General features: G+C 52.9%; 1 protein-coding gene across 7 annotated transcripts in view; it reads right to left on the bottom strand.

The window, feature by feature from the left end:
* PWWP2B (PWWP domain containing 2B) overlaps positions 1-14,275 on the bottom strand; it is a 37,903-nt gene extending 23,628 nt beyond the window's left edge. For 6 of the 7 annotated variants that reach the window (XR_016468905.1, XR_016468904.1, XR_016468906.1 and 3 more), the window contains exons 1-2: positions 14,060-14,275; positions 10,031-11,642 (exon numbers count right to left, since the gene is read on the bottom strand). Coding sequence is in view for 3 of the 7 variants with exons in the window: in XM_090145701.1 (XP_090001827.1) it covers positions 10,049-11,642; positions 14,060-14,196 (1,731 nt within the window). In the remaining 4 variants the exon portion in view is untranslated. Of the gene's footprint in view, positions 1-10,028; positions 11,643-14,059 lie in introns of those variants that run through there. The other variant, XM_090145702.1, reaches the window with a different exon arrangement.
* Between the last annotated feature and the right edge of the window lie 570 nt (positions 14,276-14,845).

Here is a 14,845-nt window from a genome sequence, read left to right as displayed (position 1 = left end):
CTTCAGTCTCTGCCTTAGAGCCTTTTAAGCCCCTGCGCAGGGAGGGGTCTTGTGGGTTAATCTGCCACAAGTTCCTACAAAGAGCACCACATAAAGAACATCTGCCTCCACTTTTCAAAGACAATCTATAAAATAGGATTATTTCCCTCTTGACAGCAAGCCTTACAGAAGCTTTTCCAAGTACCAGCAGCTGCTTAAGACACCGACTGCTGCCACAGGACACAAATCCTGCTCTAAGTGAAGAGGTGCAGCAGCCCAACCTCCAAAGGCAAGAGCTAGCCCTGCCTCCCCTCGCATGGCCCCGCTCACCACAGGAGCTGCCTTTCTGCTCCAGATGTTCGTTCTGGGCTCCATGAGAATGCAATGCCACAGCAATGCTGCAGATCCCTCAAGTCACCCAGTGTCTGACTCAGAAGGACAGTGCTACCACCCTCCTGGCAGCCACCCTTGGACAGCTGGATGTGACCAAACACACTGGACCCTTTCTGAAGAGTATTCAGGCAATAACAGTATGTGAGATGCTCTTCTTAAAGTTAGAAATGCTAAAGAAAAGATAAAATACCAAGTGGTAATGAAGTTTGCTTCACACTTGACTTGTGGCCCTCTGGCACTCTCACTAAATATCAGCCACTACAAGTGGCAGATGACAGGCTCCCACAGGAACATCTACTGGAGAGTGATGGGCCTGTCACAGGGAAAAAAACACCAAAGAGAACAGTCCAAACCTACAGCTTTCTGTACCTTATCTGCATGCCAGGTGCACTTGCCCTGGTGCTGTGAGTCAGTTTAATGAGTCGAACTTTAAAGGGCACATCCATTTGTCTCCGTGTGGAGAAGCCAGAAGAGGAGATGTGAAGCAGTTTAAAGAAACTTAGAACAACTTATAAATGAATTTTTAAAAAATGGCATAGGGAGCTACACCTGCACTTCTCAATTGCAAAAGCATCTCTGCACCATACTTCAAAAGGAATTCAGTTTGAAACAGTTCAAAACAGATCGGTCCTAACATGTGTCCATGCCAAATCAACTAGAGAGGCCAAGTCAAAGCCACAGGACACGCAGGCAAACAGGATTAATGCTAGGAAGCAAAAAATAAAAGACATTTAAAAGCCCCTCATAGTTGACATTTGTAACTTATAAGTACAGAGCACAATTAAACCAAGAATGCCAACACCAAACACAGAAAGATGATTACATTTCCACCACAGCTGAAAATGTACCAATACCTCCTCTGTGGGCATGGAACCAAAAGAGACACCAGTTTGCACAGCCTCATCACCCAGAAGGATTCTGAATATTGCACTCTCATTTAAGACTTCAAAGATCTGATCTAACGCACCATGAACAAAAGCCCCAAAAGCTGTATTTCAGAGGGCTGCAATCAGATTCCATGAACTCCTTCAGCTTTCATCAGAATTATCCTGCTCCTAAGAAACTGAGATGTGTCATAACAAAGTCATATCACCTTGTGTGCATTTTTATTAACTTTCAAAGTCTATAGACTTGGTAGAATATCCCTCAAACGTGTTCTGCAAGAAGCTGACTCTTCAGAGACAGACTATGGATGGAGAATATTTTGTCTAAAGAGAAACTCTGTGTTCCATTGTTGAGAAGGTAGCAACAAGCCCTCAGGCCAGGCATACACCCTGTGATCTCATGCTAACACTTGGAGGACAGAAGTGTCACAGCAGAAGCACGGTGCCAAGCAGGCTCACAAAGCTCCACGCGCTGGCCCAGCTCCGGTGTCCTGCCTTAGTGACCTGCTGCACAGAGCCAACACGCATTCTGCAGCAGCAACACAGTGACTGTCATTCATAGCCTCTCACTTTGCCTCTGGAAAACTTCAGAGGCTTCTGTTTAAAATAAGCTTCATGACAGAGCAGCACTCATGGGCTGTGTTCAGGACACCGCTGCAGCTCGACACAGGTATGAGTAACAGAGTGACTGATTCAGGACATGGGTATGATCTGCAGTTGCGCTAAACTGTACAACAAAAGAAAGAAAGAAAGCTCTCCTGAAATCAAGAGCTTATTCACAATCAAAGAGATGCAGCTGGGATCAAACAAGGCCTCTCACAACTACAGGCTTAACAGCTGCAGCAGTGCAAAAAGCTGATCCGTCTCTGATGTAATTCAAATTTGAATTGAGATTATCCTGACTGTGCAGGTGGGGCCCTGAGCACACCGGGACACTCAGCATTGCCTCCATCCCCAGCGCCCAGATCTCGGCCTGCTGCCTCCCTGGAAGCACAGGGTGCAGGGCACGGCCCCGGGGAGCCCACGCTGCGCAGGAAGCGGCAGCGGAGCCCCTGGCCTCGTCCTGCTGCAGGGAGCCCCGCAACAGCAGTGCCAGACCCCGGCCCCGTGCTCGCAGCGGGGCAGGCCGCCCAGGCATCCTCTGTGGCACTGCTGCTCGGGGCCACGCTCACGGGAGGCTCAGGCCGAGGACCGGAGGAGGCCAGGCCCAGCGCTGCAGGCATGCGCCCAGCCGCCCTCAAGCGCTCCTTTGGAGAAGCCCAGGCACAGGGCAGCTCACCAGCCTCCCACTGCGGCCCTCCTCTGCCCACCGAGGCAGGCCAAGAGCTGAAGGAGCAGGGACCTGCTCTCCACACGCGTAGCTCATTTTGGACACAGTTAGCAGCAGGCTGAGAATTAGCACTGCCAGGCCGGTCTTCCTCCAGACAGCTCCCCTCCGGGGGGAGTCAGGCCTGGCAGCAACTGAGTGCTGGTACCTGCAGCAGCCCAGCCGGCACCTGAGAACTCCGGGGGCTGCAGGCAGGCTGAGTGCTCCCAGCTGTCCTTCCTTCTGAAGGCAGCGCTGCTGAAACACCTGGTCAGGAGAAGCTGAGGGGACAGGCAGAGAGGCCCTGTGCTTGCCGTGGCCCAAGAAAGCAGGGTGTGGGCCAGCACTGCAGCTAGCACCTCACCTCCAGCCACCCCATGGCACTGTGCATGGCTGGCTGTGGGATGGCAGGTGCATCTGCAGCACCAGGCACACCAGCCCAGCAGCTCTGGGGAGAAACAGCATCAGGTCTGGGGCTTTCTGCATTAAAGCTCACATTACTGGCTTGGATCAAACAGAGCAAATCACCATTCATAAAGGAAATTAAGCCAGTATTTGGCTACAATTCATTTCTTCAACTACAGAAAGCACACAAGGTACACACTTTACAAAAAGAAAAAGGTTTTCACAACAGTGAAAATCTAATGCAGATTAAACAGGGCCTGGTACGTTGGTTAATATTTTCTTCAGAAAATATTCAACTTAATGAAAAAAAAAAAAGCCTTCGTTAAAAAATACCCTACTCTTCCCTTCTGTCTTTCTTCCACAAAGACACACATGCCAGCAACCAAAGAAATTATACAGATAACACAAGGCAGTGAGCACGATGTGGGAAAGGTGAGGCACGTGATATGGAAAGTACACACAGCCCTTGTGAGCTGAGCTGTGTCTGCTCACACAGGCCCAGGAGCCACACGAGGACCAGAGCACTGCTGGCACCAGGGCACAGCCCTGCAGCCTCAGCACGGATGGAGCTGCAGCCCCTGCCCTCAATGGACCTCACCACTGCCATGTGTGGCAGGATCTGCACCTGCTCAGGGGCAGGGAAAACTCCAGAAGAGAGAGAACTTCCAGAAGAGAGAGCACTTTCAACTCACTGAGGAGCCAGACTTGGGGTGCAGGGACTGCAAGATGCTGAGGACGAGCTGAGGCACTAAACACCGTCTCTGTCATCACTGACAGACACAAGAAGACTACAATCTCAGGCCATGCAAGACTTTCTAAACTTGCTAATGCAAAGTCCAGATATTCTTTTAAAGTAGGTGCAGAGTACATAACAGATGCATCAAGCAGATTAAAACAAATAAGCCGGGCACCGACTCAGCTTCAACTAGTTTGTTGAAGCTTCTGCTGCCTTTTTCAGGCAGAACTCAGAGAATCTGTTACTCAGCCCACACACCTGCTCTCATTTGTGTTGACCTGCATCAGCAAGGGCACTTTCAGGAAGAAAAAAAAATCCTACCTATGTATTGAGGCTGAAAAATCAACAATTTGCATGTTTTTCAATACGTAACAGTTTTCACATCAATTTTTAGGTTCGAAGTCTAAGGCTTTATTTCCAGCAGCTCTTTGCCTTTCATGTGTGAGCACTGAACTGGGAAGTACCTCTGCCAGCCCTCTGTGTCACCCTGCCTCACGGGCCAAGCACCTTCACAAGATATTAACGATGGCTACTGAAGATATCTTAGTCTCCTATCCTCCAAAGGAACCGGTACCCTTCTCTACACAACGTACTCCTGTTTCCAAACATCCCCTGCTCCTTCATGGCACAAATCAGTCTTTCTGTATTTCTTGAGGGTGCTCAAAACTTCACAAACATCTGTGTAACTGCAACAGACAGAGGATGAACCGAGGCAGAAGGACCACCTCTGCAAGGACCTCACCCACACTGCTGCCCAGTGCTCACCTCTAAGCTGCCTGTCCCAATCCCTGAACCCGAGATCCCATCTGCCCACCTCGCTGTGCTCCCTGGGAAAAAGGGAAGCCAGCTACAGTGTAACTTTAATAAACCAAATGAGTAAATAAATACAGGTTAGGAAAGAGGACAGAAATTCCACTTCTCAAAGAGAGCAGGGCTGCAGGAGGCCCCCAGCCCTCTGCTGCTCCTCAGCCTCCCGCTGCATGCTCACCACTTCCACGGCACTCAAAGGTCCCCACTGCACAGGAGAGGATCTTGCTGTCCTCCCAAAGAGAGCTGCTGAGCCCTTCAGTTTACACAAATCTCCTTTGGCAGCTGAAGCTACAGCTCACATAAGCAGATCACATTCTTTTCTTGGGCATCTGTGCAGCCTGCATGCAGTTAGAAATAGCACAACGTATGGCCAACCGGCGTTTCCAAATCATACACCTAGGGCAGTGGAGGGAAAGGGGCAAAAGGTGGCACAAACTCAGATCCAGATGTGTGCAAATGCAGCAGCAGTGGTCACAAACGCACAAGTGCTATGAGAAGCAGGGCAGTCAGCAGGCTGCCGCCAGAGCTGCAGCTGCAGTCCCCAGCAGCAGGCACAGAGGTATGCAGTGCAGGCTGCTCCAGACTTGTTCTCCCACTTTGTGTCAGTGTACACAACGCTGACTCCAAGCTGTCTGAAGGAAGACTTTTGAGAGGCAGTAATTAAGCAGAATGCTTGGTCTTAGTTGACTGAACCATCCAGAAACCAGGCCAAGAAAAATCTCGAGCACTCCACTTCTGGGCTGAAATATTCCACGTGACCAGGTAGGTGTTTTTAGAACTACGGCTACCACAGCAATCACCACAGTTTTCTATGCAGTTATATAACCTTTTTGGTGCCACTGGTAGAGCAGAGAGAAGGAGTAAAAGGAAAAAGAAGACCGGTTTATGTTGCTTCATGAACTGCTGGCAGGCAGCACTGGCTGCATGCACGTACGGAGCCCTGAACATCTTTGAAGGTGAAGTCATAACCCAACGTTCCAAATTTTACATTAGAGCTTACTATATATAGCAAGCACGCAATAAGCTTTGATTTCTGCTGTATGGAGTTGCAGGGTGCTTTGTTGACGAATGGTGAATGGATGGATGCGGAGGGTCTATCAGCTAATAGCAGTACAACTAAAATCCTCAAAAAGGCAGCTTTTTAACATTTAATGGTATCACAGCCACAGCATGCCTGGGGGCAACGGGGAATAAAGGACATTCCAGACTAGAAAACAAAATGTACATACTGTAAAATATAAAGAAGATATAAGAAAATATACATACTGTAGACTTGTTCCATATAGCGACATATATGAAAGTCTACAAGCAGCTTTTGTAAAGAGCTTTACTATTAAAGAGCTGCCTATATAATAACTGAGATAAGCCAGCTTTTTAATCACTGCGAAAGATAACAGAAAAGCAATTGTTTGGCTCTAGGAACTTGAAGTTTAGGCAGCTCCAGGACTAAATATGAAGTTCAAATATGATGTTATCAAAAAAGTGAGCAAAAAGCAAATGCAACAGTGCAAGAGAGCTTCCTGTTCTCAGGAGAGCATCAGCTACAGAGTGCACAGTCAGGCTGCAGTGCCACAGCACATGGGACCTGGTTCCTGGGCACATCCCACAGTGGAGGCTGTTGAGAAATGCATTCCCAGCACCCAGCTGCAGCCCCACCACTCCCCAGAAAGCCTTTCTGACCGCACCCCCCACCTCTGCAGACAAATCCCAGACCTGAACCAGGCTGAGGACAACACAAGAATTCCCACCAGGTCTGTAAAAGCCTCACAGTTATCACTCCAGGCAGGCAGTGCTGAGGTCAGTCTCTTCCACTCCATATTTCAGCCTCAGTTTCTTCTTTTATTTTTTTTTCCCCCAAGCTATAGTCCATAGCTCTGATCACCAAGAGCTCAGCTCTCCACAGCAGCCACTTTGGTACACGAAAGACAAGTTCCCCACTGTATTTCTCGCATTGCCAGCTGCTGCCACAGGGCACCTCCTCCCAGGCTGGGCAGCTCAGGGACACAGCGCTCCTGTTCCCAGCAGCCTCCAGCCCCCAAGCTGCTGCAGAAGCCCCAGAGCTGCAGGGCCAGACCTGAGCCTGAACCATCCTCCCGCAGAAGGCAGGGAGCACACAGCCCACCCCCAGCTGGGACTTCAGAAGGCACTGAAGGGCTTTCCAAAGGACTGATAGAGCCAGTGCCCTCCACAATCCCAGGCACCCACTTTTCCACGCTCTGCAGTAGGAAGAACCCCAAGTAAGGGCCGGGCCAAGTGTTGGCTTCAACCCCAGGGAACATGGGACCCGACAGCCAGCAGGGCAGGCCCAGGCCAGTGAGGCCATCTCATCTGCTGGTGCTGTCACTGCTTTCAGGCACTGCTGTTAACACTGGCCTTCAGCCTCAGAGTGAGCAGAGCCAGTATCAGCGCTGTGGCACCAGTACAAACTCAGCCGCGAAGCAGGAGCCATCTCTGCAGCGCACACAGTGCTGGGCTGCTGGCAGCCCTGCACAGAGGCTACAAAAGCAGAAGCTACAAGGCCTGAGAACATGCTGAGTGTGTGTTTTTCTCCTGGCTACACTCTGAACCAAGTGTCTTACAACGTGGCTTTTATGAGCTGCGAGCCTCCCTGCTGTTCTTCCAGAAACCTTGGCTTAATAGACAGTGACAGGGTTTTAATAAAGTACACTCCTTGCAAAAGAATAAGGATAGAATAATAGAAACTCAAAACCGTCATACCAGGTTTTCCAACCCAAAAAGTTTTCTTTTTTTTTAAATCCAGTTGCTTGCTGTTTTTATGCATTCACAAATTACTTAAATGGTTTGTATGTTTTTTCCAGCAGTTCCTCTCCGTGACTTACAGAAGAGCACCATATGTCAGCAGAGATCCACAACAGAATGTGTCAGCAGCTCCAAAGCTCTGCAGTGCCTGGACGGTCAGGACCGAAGTGCAGGTGCTGGATGCACCTCCTGAGCACAGCAAGGGGCCCTTGTGCAGCTCCTGGAGAAGTCGCAACACAGTGGACTTCTCCAGCTGCAAAGTGCAATATTACAGCCACATGCCTGCTCCTGGAAACAGTTGTAACTGATCCAAGGCTGTGCTGCCTATCAAGGACCAGAGCCTTCTGACATTTAATTGTAGCTCAGGTGTCAGTGTGCAACTCCTAGGACTAAGGAAATGCAAACATGAGAGAAAAGTTAAGTTACAACATTCAGGAAAGAACAGTCAACTAGCAGCTGGTGAAAACGCTGCAGAGCTACTCTAGGATCACTCAAGGAAAGCAATAAAGTTCTGTGCTCCTGGCGGAAGAAAACTAGATAGAGGGCAAAGCTCAGAACCAATGAGCTGTCATCCAAGTGACGTATCAAAGCCCCAGCACGTGGGCTTGGCAGGGAATCTGAGCAAACATGGCACACGTGGAACACAGGAAGTTGTTCTGCTTTTCTCGTTTTCTTCTGAGTAAATGCAGTTGTTTGTCAAATCATCATGCAGGCAGCTCACCTCAGACACAAGTAAGGCAGAAAACCAACCTCAGAAAGCCAACTGACCACCAACACAACAGCAGTACATGGTAAATGCCTCTATGCATTTGTATGTACGTAGGGAGGCTCAGCCAAAGAACTCACAGGTAAGGAAGGGTATGGTGTAGCCATGGTCATCACATCATTTTCTCGTTGTTCTCATCATCTTCTCTTTCCCCTCAATTTATGGACCTGCTCCATCCTCTCTGCTCTGTGCCTACAGGACAGCAGAGCCCACCAGTATTACGCAGGCAACAGCATCCACCTGCTGACATGGCCCCAGATTGGTTTATCCAGGAGCCATGGATTCTGGCTATTATTCACCATAACGCACCTTCTGAGCATTAGGATTATTTATGCTTCAGATCTAGCTAGTAACAAATTTGGGTCCAATCTGAACACTCTCAATATAATAAAGCTTTTAGCCACAATTAAGCAGCAAGATCAAGGCCAAAGCTTAAATGCTGCTGCTGCCATTACATATTCTTACTTGACTGACTGTCCAGTTGTCCAGAACTGATAGTTGGACTGGATGATCTTAAAGGTCTTTTCCAACCTTGGTGATTCTGTGAACCCTGAGCCTACAAGATGAACATGCCACAATCTCAGTACGCACTCCAACCAGGCTTGTTGGGATGGAATAACTCAATTCAAGCAAGTTCATCACTCTCCAGCAAATGGTGAAGCCCCACAGCCCCAGCATTATAGGAGCACTACCCATCACAGTCCCATTGCATTCCAATTGCTGAGGTATAGAACACTGAGCAGCCTGCAGCAGGAGCAGCACTGGCTCATGCACACAAAGACTCCTTCTGGCATGAGAAGGAAAACTTGAGGAAAAGCTTACAGGACAACATAATGAACCAGTAAAAATCCACTGCAGGACACTAACAGGTATACATTTGACAACAAGATTCTTCCTAATGATAAGTAATAGTTTTCAGATTAAAAACTAATCCATCCCCTTGTTTAAGAGTATCACAGATACAGTTTTCTAGGTGGGACCTAGAAAACTACAACTGGAAGGTTGTGAAACAGTTCTAGATCTTACTCAAGTTGATGGAATTTTCCCCATGGATTTCAGTGAGGGCAGTGCAGCAGGCGGCACCAGTGTTACACACGGCCATCCCATTCCCAGTCACACCACGCCTGGCATTCACAGCTACTGCATTTTCAACAGGGACAAAGTTTTGACTGTTTGGTGTGAGGGGAGACCTACCCACCTCCATGCTTGCAACCAGCAGAAGTACAATACAGAGGCATCAAAAAGAATTAATTCTCATTTTCACATTCCCAATCATGTCCTCCAAGAGGCTGCAGGTGAAGACCAAAAGAACAGCAGTTGGTGACCCTGACCGGCCTGCAGCAATGCGCCAACGCTGCAACAAGCCAAGCCAGGGGCACTGTGGAATACTGCTCCCCAGCAGCCAGTTTTTAGTAGCATCATTTTCAATAGTCATAAAGAAAGTGCCATCATAAGAAATAAACAGTGCAGAGGTTGCAGTAACTGCATGGAAAGAAAGGACCTTCAAAAGCATCTAATTCTTGTGGGTAACCGCTTGGTATCAGCACCTAGGTATGATAAATACAACCTCAACTCCAGGAAGAGTCTTAGTTCAGAAAACAGCCTGGGGCTGCTGACCCTTCAGCCTGACAGGATTAGTTCTGTCTCAACTGAGTTACCACCAATACTCACCACATCCCAGCTGCAAACGATTCTCACATACCTCTGCAATTTATCAGCTCTCCAAGCAAGCACTGCTCGCATCCTGAAGGGGTCAGCTGCTTTGTGCTCCCCTCTGGGATTTGAGCATTGATCCCAAAGTCCTCCCAAAGCTGTAGAGCTAACAGCTCTTATCACCTCTGAAATTACCACCACCTACTCACACCCAGGCAATTAAGTTTAAGAACTGCTGAGATGAGTTCTTAAGAAAAAGAAATGCAAACAGTGGAATGTTGGTTAAAAAAAGACATGGAAGCTCCTCCGAAGGAAGCACTGGCCCAGCAAGCACTCACCTGATACTGGTGGCACAGTTATGTTTCAAACTGTGTTAAGAGATCTCTTATTTCTGGAGTCAGGTGCTCCACCGCCTTCGCAGCCTCTGTGATAGCTTTCCGATACATCCCTTTCTTCTTGCGATTAAATCTCAATTTGAAAAATTCAGAGAAAGGAGAAAGTTTTGAAACAGATAAGAATGAAGTCGTTGGAGAACCAAACCATGAAACTTTGGCTTCTCGCCATGAAGGTTCCCCATTTTCCTTCTGGCTAAGGTTTATGTCAAGAACACGTGCCGGCCACCACGGAAATCCATGAATTTTACCCCAAACAATATCCCCCACTGCTACAGTTCTTCCGTCTTCAGTGACGCATTTAGACACGCTTTGGGTATGCAGCCTAACTGTCAAGGGCGGCACAATTTTACGCTCATCTTTTGAAGATGAAGAGACAGACGCATCATCACCAGGTAAAAAGTCACACATTTCTGGTGATGTCACCTCCGAACTAGAAGACTTGGATTCGTCTAGACTGTCATTACTACACACCGACAAACTAGAAGAATCCGCTTTTCTCTTCCGGTAATTCATAAGGAAAGCCAAGTTATCGTGTCCGTCTTTACCCTGGGGAAACCTTTTAAAGTCATCGTCTTCACCCGAACTCCCGGAAGAGATCTCAGCCAAACCTCTGTCTGTTGGTTCATTGGTGTAAAACGCACTGGGATTCGTCTCCCTGCTGTTCTGAAGGACGTTTATCTCATCGATAAGTTCTGCCTTATAGATAGAAACGCTCTGACCGTCGTTGATGCGATGGGGCTTCAGCCGTATCTTGGGAGGTGGGACATCAGCACTGGGATGCACCGGCCGCGTCAGCTTCAGTTTGGGGATGGAAGCAAGCTGGCTGCCCGCTGCTTTGTCCGTGAAGCCCTTGCTTTCTTGGCATTGCTCACCATCTCCGACCTCCTCCTGCTCCTCCTCTCCATTCTGCAACAGCCGTTCAGGACAGAATGGTTTCACTGAGCCGTGCACCCGGGAGGGGATCTTCACCACCTCGCCTTTCCCTTGCGGCGTGCTGTAGGATATTTTGATAACTGGTGTTCGATGTACCAGCTCCCCGGCAAACTTGTCATCCTCTCTCTTCTCTCTTTTGTTCCTTTTCTCCAGGCACTCAGAGTCGCTGTGTTTTTTCTGTTCCTTGTCCTGAACGCTCAGCTTCCTCCTCGTTTTAGCGTTCTGCCCCGCCGCGTTCTCATCCTCGGGGTTCAGGGTATTTTTACACTTCTCACAGAGCACCTGCCTGGGCCGCAGCCTGATGGTGCTCATGATCAGCCGCCCCGGGTCCCTGTTCCGCGACAAACGTCGCCGTGTCCTCTTGATGGCCCGCGGCGGCGGCTGCGGAACCCACTGGCTGTAGGTGTGCCGCAGCCACAGCGGGCGCGGGAACGGCGCTCCCTCGAAGTAGGGCGGGTATGGCGGCACAACGCCGGGCGGCGCGGGCAGCAGCGGCGGCACCTGGTCGTCCCCAGGCTGCGGCTGCGTCTCACCACGCGTGGGATCAGCAGGAACAGCGCAGGCGGCGGCAGGAGGATCCTCGGGCTTCGGGAAGGAGGACGGCAGGCAGAACAGCCCGGACCTGGAGCAGGGTGAGAGATGGAGGGAGACGGTCAGGGTGGTGGAAGGGGCACCTCTGGACAGCTGCACAGCTAGCGCGCTAGTTCCACAAAAACAAAAAACCACACCGCAAAAAGCTTCCATGTCCTAATAATGCTGTATTTTTCCCTTTTGAGACAAGGCAACCATTTCTACAGCTGAAAGAAGTAACCGTTTCAAAATTTAGAAAAGGCGTTCTACTCCTATGCCAGAGAAGGCACGGAGAAGAGCATCTCTTTCCACTCACTTTTGCGTTTGCACAGGGAGGTTCTGCACTGGAACTGAGAGGTTCCAGCAGGCAAAGCAGCACGCTCTGGGAACAGGCTGGTAGAGGCACAGGAAGGCAGTGCTACATACGTGCAAGTGCAGCCCTAAAGGAGCCACCAGAGCCCCTGCCCACGCTGTGCCCACAGACCTGGCTTTCAGCTTCCCACCAAACCCGCAGCACCTGGCTTTGCTGTGCATCTCACGCTTCCCAGCCATGGGCTCACTGGTGCAGTTCTGCTCCTCCCCTGGTCTTTGGATATGTGACTATTTGTTACAATGAATACGGCACTGCTTCAGGAGAGCAAGGGTAAGGGCAGCAACTGTTGGTCAGTGCCTCATTTCAGCACGTGTCATCCAAGCACAGGTGCCATACCTTGCACAGGTACTGCCATAAGGAATTCTTCTACAGCACCAAAGCTCAGAACTGCGCCTCATGTCTCTGGCACCAGAATCCCTGGCTATGGCCTGATGCTTGGCAATAGAATGCCAACACAGCACTTCAGCAAATATCCACCCCTAAACACAGCACCAGAATGGGCATCACTCGCTATCCTGACTTTCCAGAGATCCTTCTGTGGGGATCCTTAAACATTTCAGCTTCTTGATCATTTCTGAAATGAGGTATGGATGAGTCACTAAAAGCCCCAGCAATGCAGAGCAGCCACAGACCAGGCAGCAGACGCAGCCATAGACGCTGCAGCCCCACAGGCGCTCACTGGGCACTGCTCCCCTTCCAGCTGCCAGGGAACATCTCAGGTGGCACAGAGAGGGCTCCGACCACTCTGAGGGGCTGTCACAGGAGATGGGACAGGGTGAGGCTCTGAGCCCCAGCTTGCTCTCCTTCACTCAGTCACAGACCATCTCTCGCCTGACCTCCGTTAAGACTCCAAAGTTTAAAACCAAAGCTTACATAAGGAAAGCAAAGAGGAAGCAATCCGATTCCAGTACCAGGTCACCGCTCCTCTCCTGCTGAAATAAAAGATTAACTGAGGTGCCCGGATGCTAAGGAGCGGGTTTACCGAAGGCCGGGGAGCAGAGCGTGCTGCACTGCGCGGTCGGTGTCGCGGGGAGCTGCGGAGGCTGCGTGTGTAACTGGGAACATGTTCTTGTCCTGAGAGCTCGGGATCGTCCTCAAGGAGACAACTGAGAGGGCAGGTGCCTCTCAAATAACAACCGAGGGAGCGAGCACACTTTGTGCAGCCAAAGATGTCAGCATTGTTCATAGGACAACAGGAAGCGGAACCATCTCCAGAGCTCTGCCTATAAATTTTGGTTATTTCAGGCCATAAAACCATTCCATTTGGCCGTCCCAGAACACCGCCCTGCAGGAACCCACTGCTGCTTCCCCGCAGCAGCTCGCTGTTACTGCAAAGAGAAGCACAAACCGTGCTGGCCTTCTCACAGCCTGGCTGCTGCTCACACCGGGGCCCAGGTGTCCGCTGCTGGCTCTGCCCACAACAGCCAGCTCTGTGTGGGGGCTGCGGGCCGGCGCGCACCGTGCACTGCGGACGCTGCCGGGCCGGCCGGGCGCCCCATCCCATCCCACCCCACCCCCCCCAGCTCGGGGCGCGCACAGCCACGTGGGGTGGGTTCCCCCCCACCCTCGGAGCGGGAATCACCGTCCTTCCATTTATACTCGTACATAATTAATAACGACCCATCAGGGGTTCGGCTGCAACAAAATCTGTTCCGTCAGCAAAGGCGCGGACCGCAGCCGAACGCACCGCCGCTCCCCCACGAGCGCGGCTCCCCCCGACCGGCGGTGCGGGAACGCGCGCGGCGGCGCGGCCTGCAGGGCGGCTCGGGGTCACCTCCGCCGGGCGGCGGCGCGGAGCGGGGCGGGGGGGCGCGGGGCAGCCGCCCTGCGCAGCGGCGGAACCCAACCCTACCGACGTCCTTCCGCGCCCGCCGCACCCCCGGCCGGCCCGGCCCCGCGAGGCTCAGCCGGTGCGGTGCCCGCGGCCGGGGGGGGGGGGGGCGGCTCAGGTGGGGTCTCGCGCCGGCGCCCCGCGGCCCCGCAGGCCGCGGCCGGCAGCACGTGGCGGGACGGCGGCCCCGGGACCCCGCGCCGCTTTGTTCCCGCCGCGCACCGGCGGCAGGGCTCCCCGTCCCGCCCCCCCCGTCCCGCCGTACTTCTTGCTGCAGTCCAGCAGCACGCCGGCGAACCGACGCTCTCCGCAGCGCAGCGTCACCACCAGCGTGTCGTTCACCACCTGCTCCACCAGCACCGGCAGCCACGCGCCCACCCGCGGCGCCTCCGCCTCCGCCATGCTGCCGCCGCCGCTCCTCCCCTCCCGGCGGGGCCGCGCCGCGCGATGACCTCACGGTGCGGGCGCCCGCGGCGGCGGAGCGGCGGAGCGGAGCGCTGACGTCACGGCACCGCCCCCGCGCCGCGGGCACCCGGCGCCCCCCGCTCGGCGGGACGGGGCGGGGCGGGGCCGCGCGCACGTGCGCGGGGCGGGGCCGGGCGGCCGCGCGGGGCGGCGAGGCAGGGGGCGCTGCGCCCGGACACGCGCGCGCCGCGTGGGCGTGGCCGCACCGGACGGCTGGGCTCGGGTCGCTCTCCCGGCCGCGCCCCCGGCACCGCCCGCAGCGCAGCGCCGACCTGCGGCACCGCACGGAGCGCAGCGAGCAGCGCGGATCGGCGCGTCCGTGAGCGGACCTCGCGGCGCAGCCACGGCGCCCGGAACGCCGCACGGAGCCGCGCCCGGCCCCGGGGCCGGGCCCGCCGGTTGGGCCCCGTAGGATCTTATCGACCCGTAGCAGCGCCGATCGATTCCCAGAACCGCCCCTCGCGAGGCAGCGGTTAAGGCGAGCAGAAAGCCCCGGAGTCGCGGTGCCCTCTGGCGCTCCGTGCGGCACTCGCAGCCCCGCGCAGCGCACCGACAGCGCCGCCCCGAGCTCCGCCAGCGGGTTTTT

This window comes from Phasianus colchicus, chromosome 8, assembly GCF_987193195.1.
Source record: "Phasianus colchicus chromosome 8, bPhaCol1.hap1.1, whole genome shotgun sequence".
NCBI lineage: Eukaryota > Metazoa > Chordata > Aves > Galliformes > Phasianidae > Phasianus > Phasianus colchicus.
The sequence above is the reverse complement of the archived record's forward strand: the minus strand, read 5'-3'. Positions and strand labels throughout refer to the sequence as shown.